At 47.0% G+C, this 18,166-nt stretch overlaps 1 protein-coding gene across 1 annotated transcript in view; it reads left to right on the plus strand.

Annotated features, from left to right (window-relative positions):
• The window catches only part of LOC119396173 (cadherin-like and PC-esterase domain-containing protein 1), a 131,255-nt gene that overhangs the window by 45,397 nt on the left and 67,692 nt on the right, over positions 1-18,166 (plus strand). Inside the window, exons 4-5 of the mRNA XM_037663263.2 lie at positions 11,231-11,507; positions 14,263-14,372. Coding sequence (XP_037519191.2) covers positions 11,231-11,507; positions 14,263-14,372 — 387 coding nt within the window. The remainder of the gene's footprint in view (positions 1-11,230; positions 11,508-14,262; positions 14,373-18,166) is intronic.

Genomic DNA, 18,166 nt, shown 5'->3' on the forward strand with positions numbered 1-18,166 from the left:
TGTAAGATTTAGGTGCACGTTAAAGAACCCCAGGCGATCGAAATTTCCGGAGCTCACCACTACGGCGTCTCTCATAACCATATCTTGGTTGTGGCACGTAAAACCCCAACAATTATTATTAATACACCTTCCGGCTAAATATAATGTACATTAACTTTACAACTATACCGTTACTTCTAATGACGCGTGTTGAACAGCTAACGATTGTCCTTACACCACTCTTTCGGCAGCCGCGGAAGATCGGTAATTATTCCTGTTCAAGGCTACAGGATGCCTTGGCAAAAAACACTGACAGCGAACACGTTACCGCGACAAAACTGCGCCACCGAGGCGTGAAGAAAGAAAAGAAACACGACAAGGCAGTAGCCAAGTGGAGTGCCGCAGGGTTATCGTCTCGAGCACGCCCATCAATTGCCCGACCATTCCCTCTTCATTTCGGGAATTTCCCGGGCCCTCCGCGTAGTACAGTGGGGTACCAGGGCCGAGACGTGGCTTACGCGCAAAGAGAGGGGTGAGCTGACGGATGCCCCTTCAACGGGAAGCCAGGTCACGTATCCGGAAACGGAGGAGATAGGAAACAAAGATACCGAGTCGCCTCGTTGCAGTCCTGATGTATATTCCCCAGGAGCCGCCGATAGTACAGTCTCTCCCAGCAGCATCTTTATTATTCTCTCCGCAAGCTTAGTCCCGCAGGCTGTCGTCTTTGTTTAGCCTGCATCGTAGTGTACTTTTATGACTTCGTTGTTGCTATCTCTCTTCATTGCGAGACAAGGATTGCCATATGGAAGCGAATAAACAAAGCATAGGACCCAGACTTGCCGTCTACGATTTCTTTCTTTTTTTTTTGTTCATCCCCGACCTACATCGCATTGCCATTCCGAGCTCGTAGTCGAGAACGCGCCTTTAAGGAATAGAAATAGAGGGACCGCCATTTATGAATCACGCGTAGCATGTGCTGCGGCAATAGCTATAAGATGGTACAACTGAAGCTCATCATAAATGAAATATAAGAAAGTGGGTGTTTCCTGCTCCAGGAAAGTTAGTTGGCTATTACGCTCAGAACAATGACAGGGCGACCGTATAAACGAGAAAGGATGCGCTAAGCTGTGGTTCAATCGAAAGCCTTGTATGCCATGACAAAAATGACCGTCGGCGACAGCACGTGTGGTACCAAAATGCGGATGGTGTCATACGACATTACGAGATGAGTCATATCAGTCATATGAAATGCGACGACAATGTGACGGGAGGTGCATAAAGCTCCAAGTGTGTGTGTGGGGGGGGGGGGGGGGGGGGGGGGGGGAGCTGATGAATAAAATAAGTTACCAAGAACAAGGTGTCGAAAACGGCTTGCACTTTTGAATTGACTTAGGCGAATGCACGAAGGACCCTTTGAGCTTTTCCTACAAAATTTTGTATGTGAGGGCATGCTCGTGGTCGGGGAAGTGGTTGCTCTATGCGCGCTGCTTCGTGTACTACGTTTTGAATCATGTTCCGTCCGATCACTTTCGTTCGATATTCGGCAAAGTCGTTCGCACTAAAGTTAAACATACTAGTTCATCCGTACGATCTAATTGTAGATGATTCTCATCATGAGTGCCTTTTCGCCAAATGCTATTTTCGACACCTCTTATCCGACGTAGGAAGACCTGAATATAGTGAGGCTAACATAGTCACTTTCCATAAAACTATCTCTCCCGATTTTTATTTCAGTAAAAAATATAGGAGTAGTTGGGTGCGTTGGCATACTGCTCTCCTAAAATTATGGCAACGTTACTTCGACGTGAACGAAGAGGCATAAGGACGGTTTCAATGCTGATTTTTGCTTCTTGACCTATAGTAATGTGCAGCGCGCTTTGGTATCCTTCTGGCTCCGAAATGTATTCATAACATTTCTTTTGTTCTTTTTTTGTTGAAGAAAAATAGCAATGCAGGTGCGTTATGTATAAAATTCACTTTCGTCTCGCCTTTATCGTCAAGCAATCCTAATTGAAAGCAGCGATTCGCTTCCCAGAGTTATACTTAAAGCTTTAAATTTAGAAACGCTCACTTCCCTGACCAGGCGGGCTAAAATCAAAAGACTGTCCTATTCATTACGCCTAAAAAATTCTCAACTCCCGTGTCGGGTATCATTCGGATTCTAGAAACGGTGCTCTCACTGTCTCTTTTCTCCGTGTACTGATATGATTATACTGCCCTACTCACTGCCACCAGGTCGCGTATTTTCTTGAGCATGTCTTGAGCGCTTTTCATTCACATTGATGGTCCTCTAATGTTACTCTAACTCATCCTGATAAGAAGACGTCAGTTTTATGTGGACCGTGTCCAATTCTTCGACGTCTAACTAGTATTCGAGCGCTCGTAGCAGCTTCAATTTGAAATTAAATTCAGCCGACTTGCCGTTTATTATGACTAAGCCAAACAGCCAATCAGATTAGCTGCGTGGAGAAGTTGAAAACGTGAGGTCACTCTTGGTGCGAGATGACAGAGGCTTATTAAGTCAGAGAAAAGGAGGAATAAATAAATAAACAAACAAACAAACAAACAAATAAATAAATAAATAAATAAATAAATAAATAAATAAATAAATAAATAAATAAATAAATAAATAAATAAAGGACGCGTGACAACACCACATTGAAATTCTCGCACCGGTGGAACGTGACGTCATAAATTTTGACGGCGTCTCATTTTTAATGAGCAAAAAAAGAAATACTTGACTACTTCAATTCAGAAAGAGCCGACAAACTGGGACTATAGGAAATGTTTTAAAAATTCTCAGTCAGAATGGTTTGAAGTACGAGGAAGCATTGAAATCCATGATGTAATACTGACGTAGATGCAGTAAGGTTTCAGAAGTTATTTTAAAAGCGTGTAAATTTAGATTCTCACTCTCTTTTCTAACAATGAATCTATCACCCAGGTTGTAATTAATGTAGCGTTCCGAATGAATACTTTATCCGAGTAAACTGATTCCATGCTTTTATTTCAGCTAGGCTCCTAAATAAATATTTACATTAGGCGCCAGATCAATCGCAAGAGTGCTAAAGTTTATGCCGCCTTGAATATTCATAAGACATTCCTCCTAGATAAATACATGACTCTGTTCCTCTAAATATGCAAGAAGGCTTTTTAATTCTTGTGCTTGCTTGCAATATTTACGTTGTCGGTCACCAAAATAGCGACGAATACAAGACAACTGCTGGCGTATATGGTAAACACATGAAGAGCCAGCTGTTAACCGCTAAATTGCCCCTAGAGTTATCAATGTCTCTCATTATGATCCATGAGACAGAAGTTCCTGTGTGGAAGAAGTTCATGCTATCAAAACGGCAAGAAGTTGGAAACTCTCACGTAAAATAAACTATACGTGATTTTAATCCGGGCCTACATGCGATACGATATATGAGCGATCGAATTCTGCCATATATTCTGTGCAAAATAAGCTGGCCAACGAAATGCTATTTACTGTAATACTTCAATACTCTTCATGATTTATCGGCGAGCGCGCGTGTGCGGGAGTGCATGCGTGCGTGAGTGTGTCTATGCGTGTGTGCTTGCGTGCCCGTGTGCGTGTACTTGTGTGCGCGCGCGTGCGTGCGCGCGTGCCTGTGCGCGTATGCCTGTGCGCGTATGCGATTCTACTACTTGTCTCGGGCTTATCTAGAACAGATTTTTGCCGACAATAATAACTCAGAGACCGCACTCTTTAAGGCTACAGGATTGTCTTGACAAAACAAAACGCAATTAACAGGTTAGATCACTTGTGGAAATTAGGCAGGAGGCAAGCAAAAAGAAGAGTGCAACCGGATTAAAGACAGCGGAGGCGGTGTATAAGTGCACGCGAACGGACAGTGGAGATGCGTGACATCTGACAGAGGCCAGGCAATCGATGTCTCCTAACGGCCGAGGCGTAGTGCGTGCAAAGTGCCGGGTCAGGAGGAGAAGTGTGTAAGAGGGAAGAAGAGTCTTGGGTAACGCCAGTGTTGCCTGTCGGCGATAGGATTAGATGGGCGCTTACGCTGACACCGCTGGTCGTGGCACGCAATCCTCGCGCACCCGTATACACCCTCTCGACACCGCTGAAGCACGCACTACTTTCGATCGTGCTCAAGGAAGCGGAGGAATTAGCTCTTCCTTCTCGGAGCATTCGCCATGTATAGGAACGAAGACCCAGACCTCTCTCTCTCACGCGTGCGGTCTTGCAATCCCTGCCTGCCTTTGACGCCGTTCGTCGCGAACACACGAGTAACGTGGGGTCGTGTCGAGAGTCCTGGGATAATTCTGCGTGAAGCGATAGGCAGACCGCAGTACGGTTCACTGTATGCGAGGTGTGAGACATCAGTTTGGGTGGTTTTCTCGCCGATAGCTGATGCGATGGCGTGACGGGTATAGTCAATGCAGCTAATTTTTACTCAAGTATCTAGCGGGATGTTCTCGAACTCCTCCTTACCCTTCCCGTTCATACTTCTCGGCTAAAGAGAAATAACCAATGAGAAGCTCCTACAAGATTTTCTCAATTTCCATTTGATGCGATGTTCGATTAGTTTTTATTAAAGAACTACGCTCACTGGCCAACTAGAAGTGCTATCCTATTCGTCGTCTGCCATTTATGCTGAAAAGATGTGTTTATCAGGGACATTGGAACGAGAGGATGAAGAGACGAAGTGCGAGCGCGTGTAGGTTGATCGATGTTTTGTTTGTGACCCTGCGCATGGCATAGGGTATGCGAAACTTGATGTTTCAAATGGTTTCGCTGGGCGTTCTGGAAACACCGAGCTACACTGGTAAGGAAATAGTCATGCTTAATTATAACACGAAGCGGGTTAGGCCTACGCCTCTCTTTCCTATTCTGATGGTGTTAAGATCCGCGAATGATGAGTTTGACAACACAAAGGAATTGTCTCTCCTTCAGCTATAACTGTTTTCAGAGAAATCATGCGGCTCAGCTATTCACGGTACCGTTGTACACTGCCTATATTGTCATCATGGAAAATATTGATTTACATCCCATATCTTAACATGTTATGGTAAGTCACTTGCTGGCCCAACAAGTACACCCAAGAAATGTGACGAGTAATAGCTCAGATGCTAGTGTATCGCATGCGCCGGGCAGTGATTGTACGTTCGGCTGGCACGTGTAAATCTCGTTTTCTTTCTATTTTATTTATTTATTATTTTTCAAAAAGGTTCTTCTACCCTGTCATTTGCTTCAATTTCTAATGGTTTGACATTATTCTTACGCGGGAAAAATGTTCTTGATCACGAGCTCCGATAAACGTTCACCTTCCTCTGTATCCTAAAAGGGTCTCTTACTGAAACCACGAGAACATTTATGTGTGCATACAGAACTTGTCCCAGATGTCAATGTATCTGCTGGGCATCTCTGCCCGCTATTTGGTTCGCTGACGCCGAGTGTTAACATTTGCTCATCCAATTTCCAGTCGCGACGCGATATTTGCGCGCTGATTTCTTTTCTTGTACCAATATCGCAGCAGACTCCTATACGCTATAGCTTTCCTGTTTGCTCTCTTGCCCCGCGGGCGTATGAAAGCCAATGCACGCGCACACTCTCTTCCTAAACCCACACGTGACCTTTCGCAAACAAGCCATGTGCGTTCTCGTATATTGCATTTCGTTTTTGATCCTTTCATCCCGAGCAACTGCAAAACTCCTCCCGTCGAGCTTAGGCGTGTTTATATTTTTTGTGTTCAATTCCAGTGACAACTAGACGGGCTGGGGTTTAAAAGTGTCGCGAGAAGACTTCGCGGCCTCGCGCAAATAAGCAGCGCGCGTCAACGATGGGAAAAAAGTCAGTCGCGAACTGTAACTCGATCTCGCACCCTTGCTGACGCGATTTCGTTACGCCAATCACGAACGCCCCGTAGCTGCATTTGCGCGGCATTGGTCCAATCCGACAAGCAACGGGAAGAGCTTCAAATAACGACCAAAGCAAATTTGAGTCATTCTTCAAACGTTTTTCCTCTGTGTGTGTGTGTGTGTGTGTGTGTGCGTGTGTGTCTTTTTTTTATAACGCGTCCCACACACGTATACGTGTTGCAAGGGAAGAAGCCACGCAGGGAGTTGCTGCGTAAGGCATTGCATTGGCTGACACGTTTCGAGGGTGTTTTATAAGCCAGTGCGAAGTACGCCAAACAAAATAATGCGCGCAGCGCAAGCAAATTCGCAGGTGATGCTGACGCTTGTGTAAATGTCTCTACGTATCCGCGCCTAAATCTCATTTTCCCGGCATTTCTTTTCTTTATTTTGCTGCTCTTCGTACTTTCCTCCGCGCTCTGTTGATCTTGGTTTCGCGCGCGGATTGGATTCAGTATATATTTGGACTCTATACATATTTTTTGTACATCCCGCCTACAGCCAACATCGCATAACAAGATCACGTGCGACTTCTGCCGGTCCGCACCACCAGCGCGTTCTCCGGACTGATAAAAACAAATCACAGGCAAGAAATCTTTCCTTTAGAAAGCTGGCAGTCTCGTTTCCTCAACAAGTAAACCCAAGCAACAACGGTTCCGAGAAGGAAGCCAGCAAAAAACACAACTCCCTCTGATTACAAATGAACGCAGTGCGAATGCCAGCCGAAGAGGCAAACGTAAGCAAAGACATGCGTCGCCCCCCACCCTCCATACGTCAGGGTGCAAAACAAACTCTCGCTTAGATTACCACCACGCAAAACGAGCAAAAGGTGAAATGGAGAACGAAATAACGGAGCGACGTCGCAATGTTGAGCGATGGTGGAGGCGCGTGTGTTTCGTCAGCTCCCGCTGAGGCAGGTATGTATGGAGAGTGAGTGGAAGGTTGAGGTGGGGACTTGCTTTTTGGGAAGCGGGGTGAAAAAAAAAAGGGGGGGGGGGAGGTAGGGAGCTTCGGCGACGAGCGAAATCTGCAGGGACGGTGACGCGGGGCGGTGACGACGACTCGACGCAGATATTCCATTAGATGGAGCTCTGACCCTCAGGGGATCCGGCGGCAAATTGAAATGAGTCTGCCACCTGATTGAGACTCCCGGGCACGATGGAGGGGATGAGGGGGCGCCGAAGCAGAAGAAAGAAACGTGTTCGTGAGCACAGCGCGTTGAAGGACGTCGGAATAAGAGACTGAAAGAGGAACAAAAAAAAAAAAAACAAGATGATTACAGGTATGCGTCCGGCGTTATAACCAAAGATTGCTCGCCAGAGATAGCGCACACAAAGTTCAGTAGGAGGGGCGTAAGCTCTGGTGGGACTTCATTTGGAGCTCGCGAGAAAGTAATTTTTGCACGTGATAATAGAGGGACGGAGCCGAAGTACAGAGGTATGTCTGTGACTGTCGTTCTCACGTAGATTCCTCTCTGCCTTCTATCCGGGATGCTGGTGAGAAATACACGCGTGCATTCGGTCCTTTTTGAGCGAGCGCGCGCAGGAGAAGGAAGGCCCGCAGGGAGCTGAGGAAAAAGAAAGTTCTGTAGTCATCGCTGAGCTTGGGGATGAGGAAGAAAAGACAGAAAAGGGAAGGGATGGGGTGAGCCACATGAGAAACTGGTTGACCGTTATGTTTTGCCGGCTTTCTTCGTACGACATTGCTCGGCTACCGCGGTGTGTTCACTCGTGAGCTTCCGCTTTGTGTGAGCTTGGGGCGTCCGTTTTTCATTCGATCAGACTTCCCAAACGCAATTAACGGGAGAATAGGAGGATCGCGGGAGGAATGGAGGTGCCGCAGCGTGCGCCAGCTTTGTAGCATAGTGGAGCCTTTGGGCTTCGTTTGTAGTGCGATGACACTATTCCGGTTTTTCGTCGATACAAGCAAAGCTGAAAAAAACTTTTGCCGAGTTGTCGACTGTTGCACGCCACGCGCTTTCGTTGTTACATGTCCAGCGGAGAAAAATAAAGGCGAAACATTCCTTTACCCTGATGTGCTTGATCAAATTCTTTCGTTTTCCCCAGAAGTGTGTGCCAGAGCATAATAATTGCCGGTCCGGTATTTCGAATCTCATGTATGCCTGTCATTTCGGCAGTAGTACACTGCTCGGCTGTACTTAGTTTTCAGCGAATGTTGTACACCGTAAACATTGAAATTTCGAAGGTGGAGGAGCAACAGTTATTTGGCACCATGTACATAGAGCTGAAGTTCAGTGTACGAGGGTCCACTGTTGGTCAGGCGGCCAGGAGAGGAGACCTTGGGATCTGGCGGCTGCCTCTGCCCGCTCCGTGACCCACACATGGGTTTCCGGTTCGGAGATGTGCACCCTGGCCCCCCACTGCTGACGGCAGTGATTTGCGCGCCCCGGAGATTATTAGGTCGCTGCGTTTTAGGGCCGCCCCGGAGGATTTGGTATAGATTTGCGTCCTCTCTTAGGCCGAGTTAAAACAGCTGGAGTAACCTGAGGGGTTAATGCGCGATAGAATAAAGGGAGTTGCGAAAGTATTCGTTTGTAGTTGCCTCCAAGAGATTTCCTGTCTGTTCTCTAGAGTTTTGTGCGCCGGGGGATAGACTAATCTGGCTAGACGGTAATGTTGCGTTATCTCCTGAAATGTTACCGTGTGTTCTCGCTATTTTAGCATTATAATGCAGGTCTCACAATACGTGGTAGATTAGCGGCTAAGGTGATGAGCTGTTAAGCTCGAGGATGCAGGTTCGATTGCCAGTAGCAGTGGCCGCATTTTGATGGGGGCGTAATGCAGACAAACCCGTGTGTTTAGATCTAGGTGCACGTTAAGGATCGCCATGTGATCGGAAATATTTCAGAGCTCACCACTGCGTCGCGCAAAGATAATATCGTAAATTTCGCACGTAAAACACGTAAATAGAAGGTTTAATGTTTAGCGAAGGTCTTGACCATATATTTACCATTATTTTACGTTCACATTCGCTAGATAAGAAAGTCTTTGTTGCTTAACGTTATTGTTTCTATTCTTATTATCATTAGAAAAAGCGAGAACGCCACTTCATGTAAAATTCCGATAATAAATACACATGCTTCAGTGAGCTTCACCGTCAACTTGGTGGGATTGACCAATAGGTAAATAAAAAGCAACTTAAATGGCATCCGTAAGATCTCTACACGAATAATGTGACTGACTGATCTATCCCGCTCTTTAGGGAGCGCAAGCCGAGACATCGTTACATTGATATTTCAAAAACAAAAGAAAGAACAAAAAACGGCACGTCTGCGTTTCAATAGTATCGCGGTTATTAGCGCACTCTCGCTTTAGCTTTAACGTCGCCAACGCTAGAAGCTTCGATCTTTTGAAGTGTGTCGCCATTTTTCGACTAAGTCATCGCGAACGAAAGCGGCGCTGTATGAATGGAGCGAGTTTCAAATGGGCACCTGGCTTCGCAAACGAGGCCTGTTTACTGCGTGACCTGTAGGCGGCCGCTCTATACGCCGGTAAGTTCAGAGCTATGCGAGTCCCACGGCTTAGAACGGCTCGCCGTTGAAGAGCTTCTGAGCACTTCGAAAAACGCTTAAGCTCCGGTTCAAACAGAGTTGCAGAGGGGAATAGCGGTGGATCCGTCGAAAAGGCTCATTACACGAGCGGCCCCCTACGGCGGATGCAGACACTTTCAGAGTGCGTACAGGTGGACGTATAGCGGAGACCCTAATTAGCCTAACAAGGAAGCCCCGTGTTACGCTGTAAAAGCTTTCCCAATCCTAGATATTCGTCTCTATTCGAAACGGGCGTTTCCCAGTTGTTGTGTGTGTGCGTGTGTGTCTTCAGTCTAACGTGCTCGCTTTTAATTCCAAGCTGCAATTAGTCGTCGCGAGTTAAGCCTTGAACATGAGTGCCGGTCACATGTAGAGGTATTCGTGTCCCCCACCTCCCCTCTCCGTCCCCCTCCCTCCCCCGGGGAGAAGTAGGAGCGAGAAGGTGGGTTCCCATTTTTTTTATTGCGCATATTTAGCGTATCTTCTTCGGGCACACTTCCTGAGTGACTTAAAATAAGTAGTTTTGTCTCATATCCGCGTTGATGTGCAGTTTTTTGAACAATAAGGTGTTTGTGGAACACTAGAATCATCTTGCTGTGCCCCCTTCAGATGAAGGGGAAACAACCATTACGAGTTGCACGCAGTAGGCAGCAAACCTGATGACACATAAAGGATGGTGATCGATTGTTTTTATACGTCGCGCGACAGAATGTTCGGTCGAGAACGTTCCTATCTACGGCATGTCTCCTCTACTGACACATGTGGAGTACATTTCATTCATATTTAATTAGTTGCAAGAAACAGTAGCTTCACGAACAAAACAGGCACCTATGTACCGTTATGATTTCATCAGTCATCATTGGCTGTAAATTTTCAAACCTAATGTTCATCCTTATTTGAAGATAGGTGCGATTTATCGCAGTGCCACGGGTTTTCACACTTTCACTATGACGATACGAAAAAATAGAAACCTGTAGCTTGATTGTTTGGGCCACTGAACCATGGTACATTTCAGGTGTCCGTGCTGTGGAAGTTGGAGCGCTACAACGTGAATATCTGCCCGGCATAGACGCCCACGAAACCGAAATTTATGAACAGCAGGAAGGTTCACACAGTAAAAAAGATATCCATAAAACATAAATCTTCGTATATCGCAAGCGCTCTTCGCACTTACGATTAAAATCTATTTCTAGTGCCGCGCTCCAAGCGCAGTTGTCACGTACTAAGACACAAACGCCACGTGGACACCACATAGCCACGAAAACAGAAGAAAATGTATCAATAAGAATTCGTGGTATTTCAAAAGAATAAAAAGCCTCACGGTCCCTTACGCATTTGCCTAAGACGACTCGAAGGTGAAAGCCACCTTCTGTTTCTTCTCAGTGGATTGTGTTGATCCCCCCCCCCTCCCCCTCCCCCTCAGAAGTTATCTGCACCCAACGTGGTTTTGCATTACCTCCGGAACCGACCCAGTTTTGACAAAGCGACGAGTCATATGATGACCTCATCATGTGACGTAAAGTGACGTCATCATGACGTCACAAATTTTGGCGACCTGTGGCATCATGACGACGTCTTAGGGTGCCGTGATCACGTCATGATGATTTTTTGCATCACTCGTGTTGACGACGACACCGCCGCCGTCGCAAGGCATCTGAGGCTTTTTCCCTAGTAATAAAGACGCAAGTAGGAATTGCCTGATAGGCATTTTTTTTTAGTACTTATCTTTCTTCCGCGAGCTGTACTACTGCGCTTGATCTCAATTCCGCCATCGCCTCTTCTATGTCGTTTCACTCTACCCAGCTTGAAGAGGAGCACCTTCGTCCCCTGCGCGAGTCCAACCGCGTCGTCGTGGTCCGAGGTCACAAGGCGGCCATCAACCGTGACCTGCCGCTCATCAACACCGTCCTCGCGGAGCACGGATGGCAACTTAGAGCGCCGCCGTGGTTTCGCCGCACTCCGGCCAGCACTGGCGGCGGTGGGGGCGCTCCTGCGAACTCTGTCCCCGGACTCGCGTCAGCAGTCGCTGCTGCTTCTCCATTGACTAGGCTTAACAACACTATGGCCAACAATGACGGAAGTAAGCGAGTCTTTCTGTATATACAACAACCCAGACACAGAGAGCGAGATTGTTAAACACTGACCTACACGGAGTTCAGCACGAGTCGCTATGAATGCCTTGCTGCGTTTCGCTTAGACAAACTGGATTGAACGACCCATTGTAACAACATTAAAATAAAAATGAAGGCCGTTCGATTCATTCTCTTTTTTTGGTTCCCGGATAGCACTGAAGCGCCGCGCCAGTGGCGGCCAGCCGGCCGGAGAAAAACACGACGAGCGCCGGTGGCTCGTGGCGCGAAGCACTAAGAACGTCCTGGGACTTCTGCTGGCTGGACGCCACGGCCGCTGCTCCGCGTCAGCCTCTTGCGTCTTGCCTCGGTAGTACGTCTTCGTCTTCTTATTAATGGGGCCATGACACGGTCACCCAAGAATTTGCGGTTTTCAGCGAAAAATAGAAGCAGAGGTTCTATTGCACCTATACATATTTAATAATTAGCCTGTAAAAGGATGTTTCAGTGGAAAATGAGCCGTAGAAGTCGCCGGATATAAACCCCGCCCACAGCCGGCGACCGCCATTTTGCCATGTCGTGTGTGACGTCATCTGCTGCACGGAGCGGCGCCGTCGTTCTCTGCCAAAGTTTCAGCCGCTGAAAATCGTTCGACTTCAATGCCAAGCTGAAGAAAGATGAAATAGCTCGACTGGACCCGCAGATGACCACGGAACAAAATCGTTCGCCGGAATGCAGACGCTCGCAAAGCAAGCAGCTCGTCACGTCACGGCTCGCGAGTGGATCATTGTTAACCGACACTCGGGCGCCGCTTGCGTGTTTAAGAAATATTCAATTATAAATTAAGTGCTCGACAAAATGCGCTAAAATTTTGCCAACTTGTTTGTGAACGCACAAGGAGTAACTGACGTAGCACAGATTATGATCGAAAATTAGGTGTCATGGCCCCTTTAAACTAGCGACGGAGGCACGTCTACATCGGACGCCGTCACGTCACAACAGTATTTTTGTGCGCTAATCGGAGAGTGGCATTGTAACATTAAACTTAATATTGACCTTCACCGGCTCTTCGCCTCTTTCACTGTATTTTTTTCTTTCAAATCCCTTTCACCATTCCAGATGCAGGGTAACCAACTGGAGATCCCCTTTGGTAACCTCACAATCCGTCGTTTGCACTTTTCTGTCTTTCTTACATACTCTGTCTCTCCCTCTTTCTCGTAAAGGTGAGATAACAAGGGCTCTGCGTAAAAAAATCCTCGCCACCATGCCCGAAATATATTTAGGACAGTCACGGTAACATATAGGTGCGCGCGTGACAGTTTCCTAGAGTTAATATCTACGCTTAAGCATCGCTTAAACAACTCCTAAACGATGTTCTGCGTGTAATATTTTATTGCGATAGAATTATATGGACACTCTCGGCTGGTTTTTGCCGACGGCGTCACCGTCATGTCCTGTATATGTATATGCATGTATATACTATATATAAAGGCCACAAAGAAAATAATTTCGGAAAAATACTTTCCGAAGGGTATATTCGGACGGGCGACCCCTCGTTTTGCAGTGCGCGGCGTTAGACGGCTCGGCCACGGAGCGTACATACCGCAGCATACTAACCTGTACTTTGCCCTACAGGGCGTAGTCCCCGTGCGCGCGCTCTTATCTCGTGATGGAGGCGGTTTGTTCGTCTTGTGCTTCTACTGGAAAGTTTGCGTTGAAGTTACAGAGCGCACGAATGCAGCGGCCGCGTTTGCGAAAGGAGCGCGCTGCTCAAACACAAACAACTGTGACACCTGTTCGCGCTCGTCCTGTGTATACCTGTGCGTTCGTTTCGGGCGTCCTTCTTTGTGTTTGACCAGCGCGCTTTAAGTGTCGAGCTGTGAACGTTGATCGCGCTCGTCCTGTGTGTGTTCTTTTCGTGCGTCTTTTGTGCTTGAGCAGCGCGCTGTACGTTTCGAGCTGCTTGCCGTTCCTCGCGTGACTTTCCCATTGCTTCGCCCTTGCGGCGAAACTGTGACTTTTTCTCTTTCCAGGCGAATGTTCTCGCTAGAGGAAGGTAGCGTACTCTGGGTCATCGGAATAAAGAATGCGTTGTTCTTACGCACGCTTTTTTTGTTTTCTTGTGCCGACCGTTTCGCTGTATATCTCTGGCGTGATCATTTGTGTCATGGTAAACACGATCTCTGTGAGCAGTTCTGCACGCGATGCTAATCAAATGCTGCGGACAACTGGGACGTTTCGTATCACGAGCTTACCGCAAATGAACTCTGGATTGCTTTTTACGGAACATTTCACGATAAGGCAACGACAAATTCGGGAAGTGGGTACTGATCTGCAAGAATGTGATCTATTCGTTTTTGAGTCAAGGGGATGACTATGATGTGAACACCTTGTAAATGTACACTGCGCCAACCACTCGACTTCGTCACATTTGGTGGTGCCGCTATAAGACATAAGAGTATTTCTAGGAATGTGAATGACAGATTTCTTGCAATTTTTGTCGCCTACGACGCTTGTTTTCTTGTATTCTTGGTGGATAGTGCTGATAATATACCGCAGTGTTGCGTATCCAACCTGAAAAGCGTTTAAGCTATCTCTACGCGTAGGCGCCGAAAAACTGTCGCTCTAGTTGAAGTGTTCCTATTCCAGTAATATACGAGAAGCATAAACTCCAAGTCGAAGCGACATATGCTCTTTTCCTGAGTACGTACATCATGTTCGGATTACCTGAGTATGTTCTTTTCTTTTTTGTTGCGTAATTTGCAGGAAACGGGCTGCAGCCGTCGTCAGAGTGGGCGCTGCTCTTGTGTCTGAGCTTCAGCGATGGAGACAACGGCGCCTGCGTGGAGACTGCCGAGCTGTCTCAATACCAAGCGGTGAGTTGGTCTGTTTGAAATATTAAGACAGAAGCAGCACGAGAGGTGTGCTTCTGTGACCCTAAACCCATGCTGCTTCAGGAGGCTTTCGCACGTTTCTAGGGTTTTTTTGCAAGAGGGGAAAAAAAAGGTCGGGGGCAGGGACGTTAACCATAGCTCTGTTGGTTATCATGCAGTGTATGAAGGGTATAACTTACAGAAGGTAAAAAAAAAAAACAATGGAAGCGAGGATTGCAAGCATTGAGCTCGTTGTCAGTATACTAGCGCAAAATTAAAAGAGGACAAGGTAGAGAACAAGACTGTCTTTTTTTAAAGACGATAGTCTTTCTTGGGATACTTGAACGCAGAAATTTTGGTCTGTCCGTCTTTCAGTCTGTCTGTCTGTCACACGATTCAGCCACCCGGCCAAAGTTTAAGCACTTGCTGAACGCCCAGCCATCTTGAACTGGTAGCTGCGTTCATGCTTGTGAAGATTGTCCATCAAAAGGCAAGTATTATGCATATCTGAGGCGCAACATCAGTACGTTATTAGGTGGTGTGTTCCTTTACTAGAAAATACATAGATACGTAATTCTAAAGACCCTAGTGTTTCTCAGGCTGCACTGAAAATGCGACGCTATGCACGAAAAAGCCCTCTGCCGACGATATGGTGCCGCCACCTGGCAGTGGCCCTGGGTTCTGCACAAGCTCATGTTTACCGACGCCACTGCCAGATGGCGTCCATATCTCACGCAGCACCTCCTCTATTTTATCAATGCCAGCCAGAAACATAAATGGCAGGAGACTATTGTCTTTCGACGACATTTGCAGCGAAACACGCAGATACGCGGCCATTTTTTTATTTATTTCCATACCACATTCGTTCAGTGGCTGCTCTAGGGTAGTTGAGCATTCATTAACAAAATTATGGGAATTCCAAAAATGGTAAGGGATTAAATATAAAACGCTAAGGCGTTTAGTGGACTGCACTCAGCGGCAATACGCAGTGGCGACAGTCAAGGCAAAAGCACGGACTCTGAGCGCGAGCGGCGTTCTTTCAGGAACGAGCCGAAGAGGACGACCCACTAGAAGCCGCTGGAGAGCGCAACCCATTACACAGTACCAAGGCTTCGCCACAAAAGTAATACCGATAACATGAATTTACAGCAAATGTAGTGAAAATTTCGTCGTGGCCTCATCTTCAATAATGTTACGGGGAATATTATACCAATGGCTGATGGTACGGGGAAAAACTGAATACTTGAAAGTAAGAATACGAGATCACATTTCTTTAACTTTAAGCATGTGATCAAAGCGATATTAGGACCACAAGTTTTGTTCCTATTTCACAGGGTGCATTCGTTCCTGAGCTCATGCTTGTGGATTGGACAGCGAGCTATCAAAATTTCGCCTATGTTTACAAGCTGATATTTATTCATGTCCGCACTTCAATATCTGTATTGTAACGCGTAGCGATACAATACAGATATTGCGCTGTGTGTTGTTGCCTTCCTCTGTCCTTGTCAGTTGCGCTGTTCGTATATTCAATTATGACCTACCAACTTGCCCAAGTTTCCATGCTTCATGATGGCAAATCAGTTCTACGGACGCCCGCAAATTGGAGTTTCATGAAAGGAAAATATTTTCATTCGCGCGCTCTTGTACCTATACGTCCTGCAAACGGGTGGACGATAATATTTTCCTCTCAGGAATAGCGCTAGGCAGCCTTGGTAGAGCAGACAGAAACTTGCTATCAAAACCAAGGTGACCGCTATCGAAAGAGCTCTTTAGAGAGAGACCGGATGCAATCCTTCTAGACGGCGAGTTAGATAACCCCGGTCCGAGATCTCGTTAGCGCGATGCCCACAATACGAAAGCAGTGCGGACCGACAAACGTCGGCTGCCGCCATTCCGTTTTCTCTAGCGTGTTGCCACCTTTCTGGCCTCCTTCGTGCTAATGGACTCTCCGGCTGGCAGGGTCAAAAATATCACATCAAGCCGCCTCCAGAGCCTCCGGTCCTTATGTGCTTGCCTTCGTTCACTGCATATAGTTTGTTGGCTGCGAGAACCCGCGCGTTCCTTTGTTGCCTGAGATTGCAAATCTCTCCGTCTTCCGGCGTGTTCCCTTTTGTTCTGCGGTGAGGGAGAACGACGAATGAGCTTTTGCCTTTTTGAGCAGCAGCCTGAGCGGGGCCCTCGCCATTCGTCTTCAAGTGTTTTTTTCGTGGGGGCTCTTCAGAGGGAGCTCCGGAGTCGTTCTCGTCTCGAGACGCTTTATATGTACTCTGCGCCGAAGGAAGAAGGCGATGCGTTTGCGAGAATAAACGATCCTTCGCCTGTCGAGTCTTTTCTAACCCGTGGCTTTGTGGAGCCCATTTAGCCTCGAGCTTGTTTCGCTATGCTATCTCGTTGATGCGAGCGGCGCCCAGTGAATGTTATTTCGCTTCTAAGAATAGACCATTTGTTGGAAAAGCCTTGTAAGCGGTCTGCTGTTGTGGTTCTCCGCTGTTGGCACAGCGTTCTTTGCGATGTAGCACTGAGTTGCGTATTACTCGTGTACAGCAATTCACAGAAGTTATTTGTCTTTGTGGAGCTCGCAGGCTGCTAGTTAGTTTTCTTTTGCAACGAAAGCTGTTATGAGATCACAACAACGGCCGCTTTTGGCGCCGTAGTTGTCCGCCGCCATCGGTGTTCGTAACCGCTATCGCGCGAAATAAGAAAAAACGAAACGAAATAGGAAAAGATACCCAGAATGGAACGAGGTTCGAACCTGGGCCCTCTGCGTTAGAGCCCAGTATTCTACCACAGAGCCATGCCGGCGCTTGGAGCTCCGTTGCAAAAGACCCTACACAGGCTTCATGTCGGCAAGGAACCACATTAACATATGTAATGTAGCGTGGTAGAAGAGTAAAATAACAACGAAGCGTCGCACAACGCGAATTCTGTAACTAGGCATCACACAATGCGAATAGCGCAACGAGTGGGTTTTTGAATGCTTCCAACCCATTACAAAGGGCTCTGCCATAATTCTTCGTCATCAGGCACAGCATCAACAAAGTGCACATAATGCCTTACAGCTGTTTAGCGGGTACCACGGTTCTCCGCAGAATGACGAAAAATGGCATAGTGGCTGCTTCCCTACTTCACAAAAATTATGATTTATAGCGTAGTGGGTACCTTTGCAAGTTCACTTGTATTGGTAGAGAGCCCATAAGGTAGCCCATAAGGCCCCCACGATCCATTTCCTCGGGTTCTCAATAATGTTCTTCCCCATCTCTCTCTTTCTCACGTTAACGTATGCTATATAGCGTGGTGGGAGAGTGAAATAGCGACCGGGCGTCACACAATGCGAATTACGTAACTGGTGGGTCCTTAAAAGCTTCCAACCCATTACAAAGGGCTCAGCCGTAATTCATCGTCATCAGCTGTCGCATCAACAAAGTGCACATACCTTACAGATGTGTAACTGGTACCTCGGATCTCCACAGAATGACGTATAATGACGTAGTGGGTGCTTCCGAACATCACAGAAATTATGATTTATGGCGTAGTGGGTACGCTGCTAGTGTACTTGTATTAGTAGCCCCAAGATAGTTTACAACGGGCTCTAGATATGCCGCTCTTCCAGCTTTCGCTGTGACTGTGCTGCGCTTTACGCGCAGGCCTAGCGGTTTTTTTTCTCGTTTTGTAGTTTCGTGATATGTTTTCATCCCGCTGCCGTAGATAGTTGGTCGCGTTAGCTCGTTGAACATACGAAGAAAAAAAAAACGTATATGTTGCTTTTTTCGGGGACTCCTGACTAACTCTCTCTCTTG

This window comes from Rhipicephalus sanguineus, chromosome 6 (genome assembly GCF_013339695.2).
Source record: "Rhipicephalus sanguineus isolate Rsan-2018 chromosome 6, BIME_Rsan_1.4, whole genome shotgun sequence".
Lineage (NCBI taxonomy): Eukaryota > Metazoa > Arthropoda > Arachnida > Ixodida > Ixodidae > Rhipicephalus > Rhipicephalus sanguineus.